At 39.4% G+C, this 18590-nt stretch overlaps 2 protein-coding genes across 2 annotated transcripts in view; both read left to right on the top strand.

The window, feature by feature from the left end:
* kdm6ba (lysine (K)-specific demethylase 6B, a) overlaps positions 1–5552 on the top strand; it is a 100532-nt gene extending 94980 nt beyond the window's left edge. Inside the window, exons 16-27 of the mRNA XM_059354353.1 lie at positions 57–183; positions 440–545; positions 685–890; positions 1010–1113; positions 1201–1269; positions 1403–1551; positions 1654–1768; positions 1878–2065; positions 2152–2293; positions 2496–2622; positions 3671–3841; positions 3938–5552. Coding sequence (XP_059210336.1) covers positions 57–183; positions 440–545; positions 685–890; positions 1010–1113; positions 1201–1269; positions 1403–1551; positions 1654–1768; positions 1878–2065; positions 2152–2293; positions 2496–2622; positions 3671–3841; positions 3938–3955 — 1522 coding nt within the window. The 3' untranslated portion in view covers positions 3956–5552. The remainder of the gene's footprint in view (positions 1–56; positions 184–439; positions 546–684; positions 891–1009; positions 1114–1200; positions 1270–1402; positions 1552–1653; positions 1769–1877; positions 2066–2151; positions 2294–2495; positions 2623–3670; positions 3842–3937) is intronic.
* Positions 5553–11044: 5492 nt separating this feature from the next.
* Positions 11045–18590, top strand: tmem88b (transmembrane protein 88 b). The gene is made up of 3 exons (XM_059355626.1): positions 11045–11549; positions 14313–14720; positions 17423–18590. Exons 2-3 carry the CDS (start codon positions 14319–14321, stop codon positions 17705–17707), a joined length of 687 nt encoding a protein of 228 aa, XP_059211609.1. The 5' UTR covers positions 11045–11549; positions 14313–14318; the 3' UTR covers positions 17708–18590.

Genomic DNA, 18590 nt, shown 5'->3' with positions numbered 1-18590 from the left:
AACAGACACCTGACCTTTGTACTTCATCTGTAATGTTCTCTTGTTTTCTGTTACAGGGCAGCCAGAGTGAAAGGAAAGTTCAAAGAATCTTTCTTGCTCCCAGCCTTCTCTGTCAAGCCCATCATGACCACAGAGGAACCCATTCCTAGAGAGAAACTCAACCCTCCTACACCCAGCATATATGTACGTCACTATGTCTACTATATTTTATACATACTAGCTTTTTTTCACTCCATTTGATAGCTGTGCGAAAGCACTTTAATCAGACAGCACACAAAAACATTCTTTATAGTGTGTAAATGTTTTGTTGCTTTAGACAGTTGATATTGCTATACATTATGCCCCATCATGCATGTGCTGCCCTCTTGTGGGGATTTATTGCGCATGAAGACAAATTAGCTGAAGTATTTTGTCTTATGAGATTTTTATTTCTTTACAGTTGGAAAGTAAAAGGGATGCCTTCTCCCCCGTGCTGCTGCAGTTCTGCACAGACCCCAAAAATCCTGTTACTGTCATCAGGGGCCTGGCTGGATCTCTTCGACTCAGTAAGTTCATTTACATGCACACCTCATGGAAAGCTCTCTTTATCCTTCGGAAGAAATTAAAAAAATTGGCCCATTAGTTACATTTGCATACTGTGTATTTGCAGTAGTTGTGTAATGCGCATATACTCATTGTTTCTAGACCTGGGGTTGTTTTCCACAAAGTCACTGGTGGAAGCCAATGCAGAGCAGGCGGTGGAGGTGAGGACTCAGGTGCAGCAACCTGCTGATGAGAACTGGGACCCCAGTGGGACAGGCCAAACATGGCCCTGTGAGAGCAGTCGTTCCCACACCACCATCGCCAAGTATGCCCAGTACCAGGCCTCCAGCTTCCAAGAAAGTCTGCAGGTAAATATGATCCACTGCTGCTGACACGAAGAGTGTTCTCCAACACTGACCACTTCAGCTACCACCTTTTCTGTATGCTGCAATCCATCTTATTAACATGCTGTGATCTGTGTCTGCAGGAGGAGAAAGGCAGTGATGATGAGGATGATGAAGAAGAGAAGGAGAAGAAGCCAACCAATAGTTGTGATACTCTAAGCAAGGACTGCGCTAAAGAAAATAGCAGGTAAGAAGATTAAGAGTGTAAAGTTCAGGAAAACACGAAAATGTTTTGCATTTTCAAGTAATGGTTGAATATTTTCCTTTCCCTCAGTGCTGAGCAGAAACAAGTGGGGAAGATAATTAAGTTTGGCACGAACATTGACCTCTCAGATCCCAAGAGGTGAGCACCCTCAGACAATAGTGATCACCACTACACAATATTTTTCCATGAGTTGCAATGCCCTCTACTGGTCAAGTTGCAATCCATCAGCATGATCATCTGTTCATACATTTTACCTGCTGTCTCTGCTCAGGTGGAAGTCTCAGCTTCAGGAGTTGCAGAAGCTGCCAGCATTTATGCGCGTTGCATCCAGTGGAAACATGCTGACTCATGTCGGACACACCATCCTTGGCATGAACACTGTCCAGCTCTATATGAAGGTTCCAGGCAGCCGAACGCCAGGTAAAGAACACTCCTTTAGTTAAAACAGTATGAAACACAAGTTACATTCTGAATTAGGATTTGTAACCTCTAAATACACCAACATATTCTGTCCATCAACAGGTCACCAGGAGAACAACAACTTCTGCTCGGTGAACATTAACATTGGACCTGGAGACTGTGAGTGGTTCTCTGTCCATGAGAACTACTGGCAGGCCATCAGTGACTTCTGTGAAAAGTGAGTAGACAGACAAACTTGAGATTGTTTAAGTTTTACATTGGAGGTTTTACCCACACCCACAGAAACGCCACCGTTCAAACCCAATCTTTTCTTGTCATGTGTTCAGGCATGGAGTGGACTACCTGACAGGGTCCTGGTGGCCCGTTTTGGAGGACCTCTACAAAGCCAACATCCCAGTTTACCGCTTCATCCAGCGGCCTGGAGACTTGGTGTGGATCAATGCTGGAACTGTTCACTGGGTTCAGGCCGTTGGCTGGTGCAACAACATCGCCTGGAATGTGGGACCTCTCAATGGTACCTAGAGACCAAATACATTCTACCATACAACAGTAAGAGTATTTTGTGGAACAGTGTTAATCATTTTTCACATGTATGTGCAGCTTACCAGTACCAGCTGGCCCTGGAGAGGTTTGAGTGGAATGATGTGAAGAAAGTTAAATCCATCGTCCCCATGATTCATGTGTCCTGGAACGTGGCCCGCACTGTCAAGATCACTGACCCAGACACCTTCAAGATGGTCAAGTGAGTTCACATAAGACTAAGTTGTCAGTTAAACTGATTAACAGCTTTACCTTCATTGGGGAAGAAAATATTTCTCAGTACAACCAGTCAAAGCTATTAGATTGCATTTGTAATGATACCAAAGGCTGTACACAGAATAAAACACATTTAAACATTTGATGGCAACTTCATTTTAATGTTGGTCTCTTTACCTCCCTGCCAGACACTGCTTGCTGCAGTCCATGAAGCACATCCAGATCCTGAGGGACCAACTGGTGGCTGGCGGCAAGAAGCTTTCCTATCAGAGTCGGGTCAAGGACGAGCCTGCATACTACTGCAACGAGTGTGACGTGAGTAGTCATCAGTCACTTACTATGTCTTACTATATCATATATTTGTTGTGAATCTAGTTACAATATCTACTGTGTCGAGGAAGGTTGAGGTGTTGAATCAACTTTGTCGTCACAAAGGCTGTAGTTTGTAACACAAACAACTTCCTTTACACCATTCAGAATTAGGCAAAAATGTTTACAAACACCAAAGAAGTGTACATATTAATAACACTTGGTTTAACAGTATATACTTCAACAGGACCACAATGACATAAGGTTACATAAACGCCTCTAAAACTGAACAAAAAGACCTTAACAATAGAGCCCTACAATAAATCTTAGCATTAAGTGTACCTAACAAACTGCAGACTGAGTAATCACCCCCTAAAAATTAGCTAGTTGGCTAATGCATCGTTTTTTGGCAAGGAGGCTGTACTCTATATACACTTGCCAAAAAAACATCAGTTTGTCGCTGTCAGCCCTACTTTTTTTATTAAGTTTGAGGTCAGAGGTTGGACACTTTTTGATCACGAACGGAGCATTAATTTAGTTGCAATGCAATCTCTTTCACCATAACACTTGGCTATGGTTAGAGTGCAAGCTGACTATAGCTGTCCTCTAAAGCAGTAGTTCTCAACCTTTTTGAGTCGCAACCTCCAATCTAACATGCATGTTGTTCGCGAGCTCCGCTCACTGAACAGAATCTCACAGTTCAGATCATACAAACTCAGTTGATACGACAAATTTTAGACAAATGATGAAGCAGACAACAACTAAATATATATATATATATTGTTACTTTTAATCGAAGTGCTTTGCTATAAGTTTAAATGTCCATTCTGAGTGTGTAACAGTCAGCTCCAAGCCAGAGACTCCTTGTAAAGTAATAACTTGCTACTTTGGGATTTGTCAGAAAAGACACAAAATGACCCAAAAAAGAATCAAAATGACCAAAAAAAGATACAAAATGACCAAAAGAACACTTTAACACAGTGGAGACAGATCTGACTTCCAAAATGATTTGGCGACGCCCAGAAATCATCTCACGACCCCAATTATGTTACAGGTGGAGGTGTTCAATTTGTTGTTTGTAACAAGTGAGAGCAACAGCAGGAAGGTATATGTGGTTCACTGTGAGGACTGTGCACGTCAGCGTAGCCCCAACCTGACCAACGTAGTGGTGCTGGAGCAGTACCGCATAGAGGAGCTCATGAACACGTATGACTCCTTCAGCCTGGTAAGATCTCTGTTCAGTATTCCTCATCTTCACGCTGTCTTTTGTTGAGAATGAAGTCACTAATAGATTATTTGTCACTGTGTTTTGTCTCACCAGTCCTCCTCCTCCCGGTGACAGAGCTCCCCTCCTGCATCTCCTCAGCCATAACCAAAACTCCTGCAAGCCAGGACAAAAGACACAGTTTCACTTTGGTTCTCAACTTACCCTTTCATTATTTAAGATCATTTTTGCTACTACTGCTAATACTTGCCGAACAGCCAGTTGAATAAGTTTACTCATCATAACTGTTTACAAAAAGAAATACCAAGCCGCCAATAAAATACCAGTTTACTCTCAGATGGTGCTTTCAACCAGACACCCTGGCAACAATGCAGTTGAACCAGGGGGCAGTTGGTGCTGCCATTGAACAAACTGCGGAGGGTAGTTGATGCTTTCAATGGTGCGTTTCTGTCAGTACCAGAGAGAACTTGTTTCTGTTGTTGTTGTCTTGAATACTGAAATTTGTACATGCTGTTTGCAATTTTTGTGGGGTGCTGTCTTTTTTAAAAATAATTTATTGTTTTCTTTTTTTTTCTAAACTAGATCAGCCTAGATATATACCACATTGGCCTTGTATTTAGAAAAGAGAGAAAATGAAAAATACTAATAATAGAGATATGAACATTTTTCTAAAGCATTAAGAATTTAAAAAAAATACAAATGTTTGGAATGCTTCAAAACATACGGGTTTTAATGACTTTGGTTGTTTTGGGGGGATTTCATTTATCTTTCAGATTCTTGTATGTGTTGTAAATCTTGTGTTTGTATGAATTATACTTTTATTTCCTCTGAAGATTAATATTCAGTTGTCATTCATCATCAGGTCTTTTTGTTCATTTCTTCTATCTCTTCAAAAAAGAAAGAAAAAAGTCATTGCCATCTGGTGTTTGTGTGTTGTACCTCTGATTGTTTTTTTTCCAATATGCAGACTTAGTATTCCTGGATTTTTTTTGGCATTGTACATTTAATTTAAAATGTTTACTCTATTTATTGGATATCAATGTTCTCCCTTTTTCATAGGGTTGTACAAGTTTCCGATTTTTTTTTCTCGTTATTTTTTATAGTGACCGATTGCTCTGTAAGAACTGAAATGTGGGGGTTGTGTGTCCACAGGAGTGGAGGCTGCTGTTTCTCTGGTGCTTGCCTCTCATGACTCCTGCCTTTTTCTCCCGATATATATTAAATGATATCTTTATCTTGAATATAACACCACCTTTCCTGTAGACAATAGGCACACTGCTCACGTAGAGAAGATGACTAATGGAATGCTGTGTTTGTATGCTCATTAAGGAAAAAAACTTTTTCCAAAGTGTTTTGAGAAATGGTAATTTTTTTTATTATGTAGGGGGCTTTTAGACGAGATTTGAATGATTTTATGATATTATCTGTTGAATATGATAACGGGATAGATGGTGCTAAATGTTCTCTTTGAACAACTTTTTTTTTCTGTTTATCTTCTTAAAATGAGAATTCTATTTTTCCTGTTGCAATATTACCTTACCCTTTTCCTTCTCTTTGTGGTCATTTATTTATAACTGCACTGTTTAGAGAATTCACACAGACATACTTGCAGACACACACACACCAAACTGAGCCAGACATGTCTTAAACACTTGTGAATTTGTGTGACATTACTATGACTATTAATAATAAACGCTTTTTGATAAATCTAGGTATGAGTGGGACTGTTTTGTTTTTTCTCCAATCAACTTCCTTGGTCAAATAATACCTGCCGTAATATTTTAATGGTAATAACATATTCACATTATTCATATTTTCAATTATAGTCTGTTGATGAATACTATGGGCAAAAATGACAGAAAAAACACCATATTATGGGTTGTCCAAAATTTGAAAATGCCTAAAATTGCTTGAAATGGCCCAATTATAGTCTTATAATACATATAAGAGCAAAAAATATGGGCAGAAATGACAAGAAAACAACATATTATGGGATGTCCAAAATTTGAAAAAAAAAAAAATGTTATACATACTATGAACATGGCAATTTTTGTCAAAAAATTGGAAATTTGAAAATGGCTAAAAATGCTTAAAATGGCCCAATTATAGTTTGCTGATATATATTAGAGCATAATATGGGCAGAAAACACCATACCATGGGATGTCCAAAGTTTGAAAAAAATAAAATAAATGATATGCTACATGCTTGAAATTGTCCCATTATAATCTGTTGATACATATTAGAGCATAATATGGCCAGAAATTAAAGAAAACATATAATGGGATGTTGAAAAAAAATTTAAAATTCCACCCCACATATTTTCATTGTGTTCTTGATGCATCAGCCAAGGAGCAATTTGTGTGAAATTCTGAAATAATTCCTACGTTAAACTTAAAATAGCTTTTTCTGAATGTGACAGAATGTTAAGTACGGGATCATGCTTTAAACTTAAACTACAAAGTGCCATATGTCAATTTCTGTGTTTTCTCCATTCATTCCCAAATCAGCATTTCTATTCTCTCACCTTTCATAGCCAACCCACTGCCTTTAAATATGTTACCGTCCACCTTCAATTCATTCATGCTCCACTCGTACAATAACAAGTCATATCCCTTGACTGTGCCAAACATTTGTCACAGCTTTGTCACTCACATCCTAGACTTGAGCTTGTTATTGTTAGATATGCTTGTGAAAAAAATAAAGGCTGAAGTCCATAGAAAAGTTTCCACTTACACATCCAGCATAAACTGAGGAAGGAGGTTGTGCGAGCAACAAAACTTCATAGATAGCAGAGGAGGAAATAGCAGGAGCTGTCACAGACTGCACTGACTTCAGTTTCCTAACTAAGGAGTCAAACAACACTTTTAAAGTTGAAGCGGAGCACTGATTCATGTTTTTCAGCAGCAATAAATGGCCAATGCTCCATCCACATGTGTAAACTATGCTGCCTAACAGGACACACAAGCTTCTTTTTATTCTTACGAACTGTACCTGTATGGGAGAATGTGTTTATGCATCATGAAGCCAAATCTATTATGTGCAGACAGAGTAGTCTGAGACAGACACTTGACCACACTACAAAATGCATGATAAACATGTCTTTAAACAGTGGCAGCCTCCATGGTTGAAAAAAGTGTGCTAAAGTGCCCTCTAGAGTGGTGAAAACGAGAGTAAGTGCCTTATTGGCAGCCCTTTACACGTGCAAAAAATGATTTGGTGCCCCTTCATACAATGAATTATGATGATGTGCCCTCTAGTGCAAGACAATTTGATAACGTGCCTTAATGAGTGCCCTTCTAGTGCCCTTTTTCCTGTCTTGGTGCCTCCGTGGTTGAAAAAGTGTGCGAAAGTGCCCTCTGGAGTGGTGAAAAGGAGAAAAAGTGCCTTATTGGCTGCCCTTTACACATGAAAAAACGTATTGATTGCCCTCTAGGGTGTCGCTTTAAACAATAAATTATGATGATGTGCCCTCGAGAGTCTATAATACGGTATCACCCAACTGTGAATAATGTTATGTAAGATGTTTAATGTCATTTAGCTCTCAAAGTGCACAAAATAGATGCATTTTACTTAAAAATGTACAAATTTTCTCCCCTATATGGTTTGGTTCTATACTTTTAATTGTCAGTACCATATCATTAATTACTTTGATCTGGACCTCCTTTTAACTCAATGCTAATATTTCATCATACATCATGCATCATAGCTTTTTCCGTGCTGGTGGGGTCCCATGTTGTGCAGAATGTGCCCTTTTTATTGTTTTCGCCCCCGCCGTTCTAACAGTCTGAGTCCGCCACTGTCTGCAAACCTGTGTCTGGATGTGTGTGTAAAAGTGGGGATAGATACTACTGTATAAAATCTAAAACATTTTTAAGAGAATCAGAAAGTCTCTTCTTTATATCCATTACGGAGACAGTTTAATGCTTCAGTGTCCCCAGGCAGGAGTGACAGAGCACTGGCAGGTCACCGTGCTCTCAGGTCAAGTTAGAGGCCACACATTACTGGACAGACTGGAGGAAATCCTGCTTGAAACCACACAGGAAGACCACATCCGCTGTGGGTCCGTCCACCCTGCAGAAGTCAGGTGATGAGAGGATGAACGCTCTTCCCTCCACAAAAGACAAAATACTTCAGCAGTGCAATCAATACATGGTGTAATTGATGGACATAACTTTGAAGTTTGTTTATGTTGCTCTTGTTGAACATGAGAGGAAAGATTATGTATTTCATCTGTAATGACACATTCCCCAAAGGGGAGTGATGTGAACAGCAGTGACATAACAGCAACACCAAATCAAAGACTTCAACGCAAACAATGAAATGATAAAAATCATCTAATGAAAGTCCATCTATTAATGTCAATAGGCTCCTCACCATCACGTTGCATGTATATATCAAAATACTGTTGTGCCAGACCTAAATCTTGTTGTAGGGGCTTGAAGAAACAAATCTCTTTATAGTTTCCACACATGCACACATACATGGGGACCAAAGGAATGGAAGTAAACAAACATCAGGAAAATCAGGATCAGACAAAACCAATTATTGAGCTTATGCTCTGATCTTTTATCATCTAACTGATTACTGCCTCCCTTGATATCTTTGTACTTGTTACGTCATCCTCCTTTTCTCATCCTGTATTCCAGGGAATCCAAGCTTTTATCTTGATACATCTGATAGTACATTTCATCATATATTGTAAACAGTGCAGACTGACATCTTTTGCCGGACTTCATAGCATGTCTTATCTTTACATCACAGAACTAGTGTTAAAACCAGAGGTTTGACCCATGCTATAATTTCTCTTCTTTTCTTTTTTTTTTTAAATGCATGAAGTTATTGGACTCGCAAACATCAAACAGATAACCAAAATATACAAAAAATGTACCTATTATAAACATTTTATAGCACAATATGTCCAAAAAAAATGTCCATAGGATGTCTCAAAAAGAACCCACCATACTGTATGTCAGAAAATTTCAAGAAAAGAAAAACATTTTTAAAATGCCAAAAAAAATTTAAAATGTTCCTTTTATACACTGTTGACAATATACTATAGTATAATCTGTCCAGAAATGACAGAAAAACACTTTTTTACAGGATGTCCAAAATTTGAAAGAAAAGGGAATACACATGTTGATTTTTGTCAAAAAATGATCGGCCTTAAAAATGCCCAAAAATACTAACAATGGCCTTTTTATGGTCTGTAGATACATATAATAATATAATATGTCCAAAAAGTTACAGAAAAACACCATAGTATAGGATGCCCAAAAATGAAAAATGCCAAAAAGGTAATTTTAATCAAATAATCAACAACATTAAATACTTCTACAATACCTCCCAGCTTTTGTCATATTTTGTCTCATTTAACAGCCTTCATGCTACATTTTCTAATGTAATGATTTCTGTTTTTCATGATAACAGTCACTGTAACCATAGCTAATGAATGATTTATATTCTATGAAGATATTCTTGTCATGTGATTGGAATGGTCAGATGAGTGTTATGTCGAACCATATCTGTCCCACAACAGATAGAGCAGATTTCCTTCAGCAACACCGCAACTGTGAGGTAGTATAATACAATCTGTTGAATATTGTTAGTTATTGTACAGCGAAAAGGCTGACTAGAGTTTTTTCCAAATATCATTCCAGGAAATATAATCTTTCACTATTGTGGAGATCCCTGATCCATTTCATTAGACACAACTTAAATTGATCAATGGTGCTTTAAAAAAACAAAACATTTTATTAATTCATTAATTGTCTCTGTTTCTTCTGGTTTTATTTTTACCTTTTTGTTTATCTTTATATTTCAGTTCTGCCATAGGAGTTGGTTTTTATAAGGTTCCTTGTACATGATTTCAAAATGTTGCCACTTCAATTAGGCTTTGCAAGATTTCCTTTCAAAGTGTTTTCATAAAATATAGACAATTTGTGTCAATATTTAACCCCAAAAAGTACACATCATGGACATCATTTATTTCCTTATTTTCAGGAGGACTTAAACCTAATCTTGAATAACTCGAAAATCAACAACACATAATTTCAACTACATGAGCGTGGATCATTTATGCTTCAAAGCTGAAGGTTTAGCTCCGTCAAGTCCAAACAACAGGATGTTTTTAGAGCGGCAAGGTGACGTAGTGTTAAGAGACAATGTCCCTCAAGAGGAGGAAACAGGCCTAAAACACTGTTTCCTCTTCTCCAAAGGTCATTAACTGGGACAAGCAAATCCAACATCCACACAACAGATTTACACTTTCACAGGTGCACATCACATAGACTTTGAGTCTCTTACACATTGCCTTACAGCATACAACAGGAGGAGGGTGCTGTTTCTCCAAAGCACACAGATTAAGGAGCTGGCAGATGGTGGAGTTAAAGGCCACTTGCAGGAAAAAGAAACTACTTCTCACTATTTTCTTATTATTTTGGCTGGTAAGAAATGCATGAAGGACAATGCCCTGAGTGGACTGTTATACACAATCAACCCTAACCCTACTGACAAACCTTAAGCTTGGTTTTGATCATGCAAAATTAATCCCGCGTCAATCTTAAAAAGAAAATACAAAAACTTGTTTTTAGTCACAGAAGAAGATAATCTGTAATTAAAGCAGTAAGAGCCAAATGAAACAAATGCACCGGTTTATTTTAAATCATGGAGGTGAAGCCTTTTTATTTTGTTAAACTCATGCATCTTGACTTCCCTTCCACATAGCTGAACTTTTGTTGATGATTATAAAAATAATACTGTTCAAATTTGTTCAACACTTACACTGAAGTAGCACTTTTGGACGACCAAACATAACAAAATAAACAACCTGGATACTGTGTCCAGGACCATGGCATCACTTCTCTACTACTCTTAACACAAGTCTGCCTCTGCTGCCCTCCCCCCTCATTTTCTGCTCTCCTGAACCTTAACTTATCGGGCAAGACGCCTCACTCTGACCCCCAACACGCAACACCCAGCCCCCACTGCAACAGAGACAGGGTAAAGGGGGGTGTAACGTGTCCTGGATATGGGAGGTGGAATGCATGTGCTAAGAGGAGTTGTTGGAGGACGGCCGGGGTCTGATAAGCCTGGTGGGTGGAGAGAAAGTGGGATGGATGCAGGGAGCGCAAGAGGAGGGAGGGAAGGAGAGACAGCACTGTGTGGACTCAATCAGATGGGGAGGTACAAAGGGGAGGGCAGACAGACACTAGTTTGACTTACTTAAGACAAAGACCACAGCAATTGTGAGTTAAGTTGTTCACATCCACTGGGGAAGGATCATCTCTGTACTTCATAGCAGCAGCAGCAGCAGCAGCAGCAGAGGAATTTGATGCTGCATGTGGAAAAGAAAACAGAGTCTCTGTGGCATAATCAGCTCCACTGACAACTCTGGATAGTGGAGAGAAGAAGCAGCAGGAGACCAGAGCAGCAGGAAGCCAACATACCACTAAGAGATAAGGCTTTAGGAGGGAACCTCAAAAAACACACCAAAAGCTCTTTCAACTTCACACAAGAAAAGGAGGGCAAAAGTATCCCTGTTTCTAGAGAGAGGAGTTGAAGGGATAAAGAAACAACAAAAAAAGCTTAAAGGGGAGGACGTGTGTGTCAAGGAGTGACTGGACAGCAGGAGTACTAAGGAGAAGTGAGAAAAGCAGCAACAATCTGGAGGACGAACAGCAAGAGGTCTACAGGGCCCCACAGCACAATGTGAGTACAAGTGCAGCTGCATCACTCAGACTGTTAGGCATATCATTATGATTTACCACTAAGACATCTTCATACAACTTATTACAGTAAAAAGGAGCTGAAATATTTTTTTTTACTATAAAGTAACAAAAAGCAACAAGTAAAAGAGGTCTGAGAGACATAGAATGAATTATCGCAGCTGCTTTGTTCCAGACAATAGAATAATAGAACAATAGAAAATCTCCCTGCAGCATCCAAGCATTGTAACACTGCAAGATTAACATATGTCATGTCGACTATGATGAGTTTAGAATAAAAACAAGAATATGTATTGGTGCTAAAATCCATGATGCAGCACCTACATTAACTCCATTGCATAATATTCCACGATTTAGAATTCCTTCATTTTCGGGCATACAATGACATGACGTGTTATTCACAGAAATGCTATTCCAACCATGATAAGAACATTGAGTAAAATGGGTGGAGAGTCTGAAAGTATTTTCAGTAAGGGGGCACAATGAGTCACCCCACAGGCTTTCCTGCCAGTCCTTCCTACGTGACCTTCCACCTTAAAACAACACTTTGGACAACAATGGGAAACAGACGTGGAAAATAAATAACGCTGAAGCACCCAGGATAGCATCGTCAATAACTGTCGATTCTGATATTCAGCAAGTATGAAATAAAAGCACAATCTGAGGTGCTTATTTAGCGTAGCGTTTCTGCTCAGAGAAAATATATGCTGGACTTAGTAGCTAACGAAGTGAAAGGCACTGAACAACTCTCGTAGGGCTGTTTTTTTCTTTGGTTAAATGACGCAGCTGTTTTATTGGACACAAAAGCAGCAACTTTTGTAGTTCACACAGACAATGCTATTGTACTATATATTGTTATATTATTTTATATTATAGAATGATTCGTCAGACAGCAACTGTTCAGGGCATCCTGGTGTTGTACACATACAAAAGCAGCAAAAATATGATTTCTTGAGCTATCAAATGACTGAGAGGTTTACCACTATTGCATTTAATAACAAATAATTCATTCATGCAGCCTTAAAAGCTAATTATCCTCTAGTAATAGTAAATATTGCATATGTGAAAGGACTCATCTGTCAGTCTACAAGGAAAGACTAACAGGTTGCCGATGTCATTTTTTCCATTACTGTAGTTTTTTGGCAGCTGAACTGGTTACTCAGAGATGTCCCCTGTCTGACTGGGGCGTCCCTGTCTCATGACCTTTGAGAAGTGAGGATATCCTGTACCAGACACAGCTGCGTACCACATAAGATCTGCCATGAAACAGAATGAATGAAAACTAACAGAGTTGGATTAAAGCAGACCCTACAAACCTTAGAAGGAGGACCTGATTTTAAGAAATTATGAACTTTGAAAACGTTGATATACAAACCAAAAGGAAAGTTAAACAGCCAGTAGTGTCATAATCTTATCATAAATATATTATGCTTATGAGGCAATTACTTATTGATGAGTGTTTTTATGACATAACAAAAACGTTTTTTTTTTAATGATAATACTAATATTTGAGAGAGAGAAAAATATGACAATGATATATGCGCTATGTTAGTTAGCATTTTTGATAAGGATCCCTTATATTATTCTATTGGAACCAGGATGTATAGTACTGTGCATTTAACAGTGTATCATTTTTAGACAGGGCATATATTTTAATCTAATGTAGCAAGGTGGTGCATTTTCAGCATCATACTGTATGTTTGTTCTGATTCACTGAATTAACGATGGTTTCATCGGAACTACCAATACCAATTTTAGAGGAGAACAATTATAATTGTTAGTATATTATATCACTATATATTATAGTGAATTTTTGAGCAGGAATGTGTTCTTTTGCATTGAAATAATGATGCAAAGGTATTCAAAAGGCTTATTTCCTCAGAAAATGGTAAATGGCACTTTTGTAGTCGCTTTGCGCTTTGGGGTTCAGTATCTTGCTCGAGGATACTTCGACATGTCGGCTGTCACGGTCAGGGATCAAACCACCGACCCTCCAATCAGTGGGCGAACACCCTTCCAACTAAGCCACAGCTTTACTTTTGTTAAAAAAAATGTATTATTACTATACACTGTCAGACAATTCTAGAAAGGATACATGAGAAAATGAATAGTAAATAAATAAATAAAAAATAGCTAAATAAACATCAGTACTGTATGTTGATATGAGTCAAGTGCTGACAATACAGCAAAACAACCTAGTCATCTCTAGATAACCCCATTATTTTCGGCATTATATGTTCTGTAAAAAAGTTTTCATATTGACACCAACACCCATAGATACTAATATGCCTTCACTAGGCCTGTAATCAGGCTCTAATCTGATACCATCTGACATGTATAAACATAAGCGCACGGCTGTATGCAAACAGACTTTGTACTTTGTGTGGTAGAGAGATAAAAGGCTAACTGGCATCAAATAGCAATTATGGCCCGTTTCCTTTTTGACAAACAGCTCTCTGATAATCATCACCTCACAGACGGCATTACATGCCTTTCTTCCTGACAGATAAAACCTCTAACTTCTTAGTGAACCCAAGCCTTAGCAGGCCTTTGATAGGGTGACTATGGCACTGTACTCTCATGACACGTTTTCCACAACTATAGCCTGTAGACATGCTAATCAGGGCTGAACAACAGTTTCAAACATCTACAGTGGTACATGCAATTCTGTCTGCTTTACCATTGGTTCTGATAAAATGTCTTTTTCCATCTCGCACTTTTAATTTGTTAATGTTTCTGCCCACAGTTCACTATGAGTATGGCTGGTACTCTAGAGAAGGGGGCCCACCACCAGGCCTTGGACCTGTCCGAGGAACTGCCGCCTCATCACCACCATCACCACCACAATAACCACCACCAGCATCTCCACCACTCCAACTCCCTGGCCTCCACCACTGCTGTGGGTGGAGGCAGAGAAACACCTTCACGTGTAGTTGTTCCTCCTCCTTATTCTGCAGCTGACAGTGCCGGCGGGGGCAGTGAAGCGCCTCTGGAGCTGCGGGGGTCCCTGGACTGCTGGGCCTGCTCGGTGCTGGTGACGGCTCAGAACCTGATAATTGCCGCGATCAACGCCTGCCTCGCTGGACTGGTGTTCGGGACCATCCTGACACCGGCCATCGTCATGGTGGTGTTTGGTTTCCTCTGCCACTCTACAGTAAGAATGGGGGAGACAGGGCAGGGGTGCATGAGTGAGTGTGAGCACTGTATGCATGTTGAAGGATTGAGATTTTTCACGCGAGTATGGAGGCTTTTTTCAGCAAGCCTCTCGTCTACAACTAGCCAATGATCAGCCCCTTGTACTTTGCACAAAAAGCATTTTGCAAGAATTATTTGTTCATTTGTTCGAACATTTTCAATCTCAGCTCCGCAGAAGTGTGTTATTTTACGGCACTGTTGCAATAGACACATCACTGATCTAATATTTGTCCTCAAAAATGTTGCCATTCCTTCATTTTTTGAGCAGTGAAACAACCAAGAAACTTTTAAAAACTAGTGCAGTGCACTTTGATGTAAGAGTAAAAAAAAAAAGTGTTTTCATGTTAGTATGGCTAAATGTTTACACGCACATTTGCTACATCTAAACAAAAGATGAGAAGAACAGATGCCTACATCCATCTTTTTATGAAACATCTAAAAGTCCTAATCTCTTAACTTTGATCCAAAAGTTTGAAATAGTTGTGCCTGGGGCTTAGGGTGGGGTTTGGCTGCAACAGTGATGAGAGGTTTTATAATCAGATAAGTCCGAGGTTCTTTCAGATGTTGAGGAGATGAAGAACTGGAAGAGCCAAGGGGTCAGGAGTCAAGGGAGCCAGACGTCAAAACCCAAAACTTTAAAAGACTGTTTGATGGATAGTTGGTAATAAAAGGATGCAAGATTATGATGAGAACAACTGAAAACATAACCAAAGACATGTAACTCAAACAAAACAACCTTCTTGACCCATTCATCAGTAAGTATCATTTCAGTGATACCTAGAGCATTTTCTGAGACTTCAGACCCTCTCGGGGATCCAGGGGCATGCTCCCCTGAAAGAAAATGTGTTCATTTTAAAGTTGCAACAATGTGGTCAATTTTGAAAACCAAATTAAGAATGGTTTGTTGCAGCAAAACAACAAACATGAGAGATCAATGGTGCTTTGAAAGAAGTGTAAAAACATGTTTGTTTCATTTTTCCCGACACAGTCTCATAATGAACCAGTGATAGGTTGCTAGCCTCGATAATTAATGGGAAACACTGCATTAACCTGGCCTATCCCAAAATGTCATCACGGTTCAGAGACTTTTAATGCATACCGATGGTGTTTCTATAGGCCGACAACCTCCTTAATGACCTGCAAGACCAAGATTCTCTGATCTCCTGCTCTCTCACAATTAGGCCTCATGTGACAGCAGCTTAGAGAGGGATTAACCAGGACCTCGGAAGATGGAGTGTGGGGGAGAAGTAAAAAAAAAAAAAAAGGGGGTGAGAAGAAAAGTAGAGAAAGACAGGTGGGATAAGTATAATATTTTTTTTCGAATTGAGCAGGCAACATTTCAAGATATTTCCAAATAAAACCTGGCTCAGATCTGGAGCCATACATGTGGCGTCACAAAATACTTGAGTCTTATCTGTTACAATCCTTAAAGCTCCCCTGCACCCTCCTTTCACCCTTTATTTTTTAACACCCACCATACTAAATATTTTGCTTTCCTTCTCCAGCTGGGCTTTCATTCTCAACAGCTGTAACTCTACATCTATCAGGGTAAAATCACAATATTTCTGTACTTTTGTGTAAAAAGTATGCATCTGCCAACATTTGGAAATTACCATTTTTAGGCTATTCACAGAAGTGTGAAGTCTGTTATATTATATAACTGCTAAACTAATTTATAATATACTATATTTTTGTTAATCAAACCATAACATCTTAGTGATTTATGATCAAAGATACAAATGTTTGACTTCTTGGCTCACCATTTCCCTGTCAGCATGTTCTAAACTATATTAAATAGTCTTCCCCCTCAGTCCTGCAAACCTTTTTTACTCTTTGCACTTTCTTTATGCACTCAAAACGTTCACTTCACCCTTCATTTGGGTGATAAGGATGATTCAGGCCTGCTGTCTTTCCACTCCTCCCCCACACTCAAATCCTGACCCTTTCATGTCCTCTCCCACTCCCCCAGTGTTCAGCTCAGCAACAAGTGGACATGCTTTGACAGTCAGCATATACTAATAAGCAGTAGTCTGTACCAAGTTCCTAAAAGTTTGGTTTATTCTGTTTTTGTCAAAAGTCAAATTTGGAGGTATCCTAATTCAGGGCGAGGTTGAGAGTGTGTGTGTGTTCTACCATGTGGTGTCTGTCCTCACCAGACACACATACCACATAGAGCACGTCATCTGTTACCCTTATCTGTTATTCCCTGCACTTCACACAAGTATTTAAAATACTGGTATTCTATATGTGCAAAGATAACAATTTTTAAAAAAAATCTGTGCTCCAACTGTATGCAATTTCATATTTTTTTTACCGACATGGCAAATTTCAGTACAGTGCAGTAGAGGGCCCTGATGCCTTTTCCATCCTGCATTCGTGCAGAATCATTTGACAGCTGATTACTGAATGGTGTCTCTGTCAAATCATTCTAGTGTTTACTACTTCAGTGTCTTTGAGTGAGACGGCAGAGTTGCAGGCCCAGATGCTCTGCGGCTGCACATGACCTTTGACCTCAGTCCTCAACACCAGGTGTGAATGTGCACATCTGTGGGAGAGTGGTGAATTAAGATTTTAAACACAATGTTAACACAATCGGCACACTGGTTCTATAATCTTACACCTCACATTCGAACTGCTGTCATTCTCCTCTTCTCTTCCCAGGTCCGCCCTCACGGGACGACCCCCTACTGCTCAGACCTGCTGACTGACGGAGGCTGCGTGGCTCTGCTGGTGGTGGGCTTCCTCTTGGTCACCCCTCTGCTGGTCCTAGCGCTGGCTGCTTACTGCCGTCTAGCCCGACACCTCCAGCTGGGCCTGTGCTTCATCCCATACAGCCGGGCCGTGTACAAGAACCTGCCGGCCACCCAGCACCGCGGCCTGGGCAACGGCTGCTGTGGCGGTCGAGATGGAGCCGATGGCAGCGGGAAGGCCAAGGTGTGGGTGTGAGATGAAGCTGAGAGGAAAGAGGAAGGAGGGACACGACGATTAAGACCATTAGATGAAGAATATGAAGGGAACTGAACAAGAGAACAGGGTGGGAGGTTGTATGGGATGACTTAGACGATGGATGTATGAACACAAAGTATATACTAGAGAAGGGAGGAAGTTGTAAGCGGAAATTACTGTAACAACCGACTGAACATCCTGTAAGTCAAGTCACATTGTTGTAAATACTGACTAATGACTTACACCCCATGCCTTAATGTCACATCTGTGTCACAATCTGTTAAAAAAAATTGAGCATTGTGTACTAAAGGTATTTTGTTTGTTGGTATTATTCCACTAGACACATTGTTAGTGTAGTTTTGACCATGCTGTGACTTTCCACTTTCCAGTAACTTTCCAGTTACAACATGGTTCCTTCAAGTACAGAAGTGAGTACAAACACAGGATACATCATATGTACATCAGGTCAGATGTATATTTAATCATTGAGATAAGAAACAGTCTCTCTTGCTGTAGTAAATTGATTTGTATGATTTTGCTTCTACACTGCATGTAAATTGTCCATTAATTAAAACAGTCAAAATATCCTTACAAAGTCTGGCTGCTGGGGATAAACTAAGCTAACTGGATGCATTATTGTTGTTGTCATTATGAAGAATAAAGCAGCAAATAAGACCTATATACAACCTTTTCTTTTCTGAATAAATCGCTAGAAATAGTAAAACTGAAAATAGCACATCTCACTAAGGTTGTATTGACACTAAACATAATTGTACCCTATCACATTTATGTTATGAAAACATATTTGTCTTATGTAGTTTTCTGTTAAGTTGTTGCCATTTCTTATGTTATCTCCTTTTTATAAATAAAGTTTTTAGACTCA

Source organism: Centropristis striata, chromosome 17 (assembly GCF_030273125.1).
Source record: "Centropristis striata isolate RG_2023a ecotype Rhode Island chromosome 17, C.striata_1.0, whole genome shotgun sequence".
NCBI lineage: Eukaryota > Metazoa > Chordata > Actinopteri > Perciformes > Serranidae > Centropristis > Centropristis striata.
The sequence above is the reverse complement of the archived record's forward strand: the minus strand, read 5'-3'. Positions and strand labels throughout refer to the sequence as shown.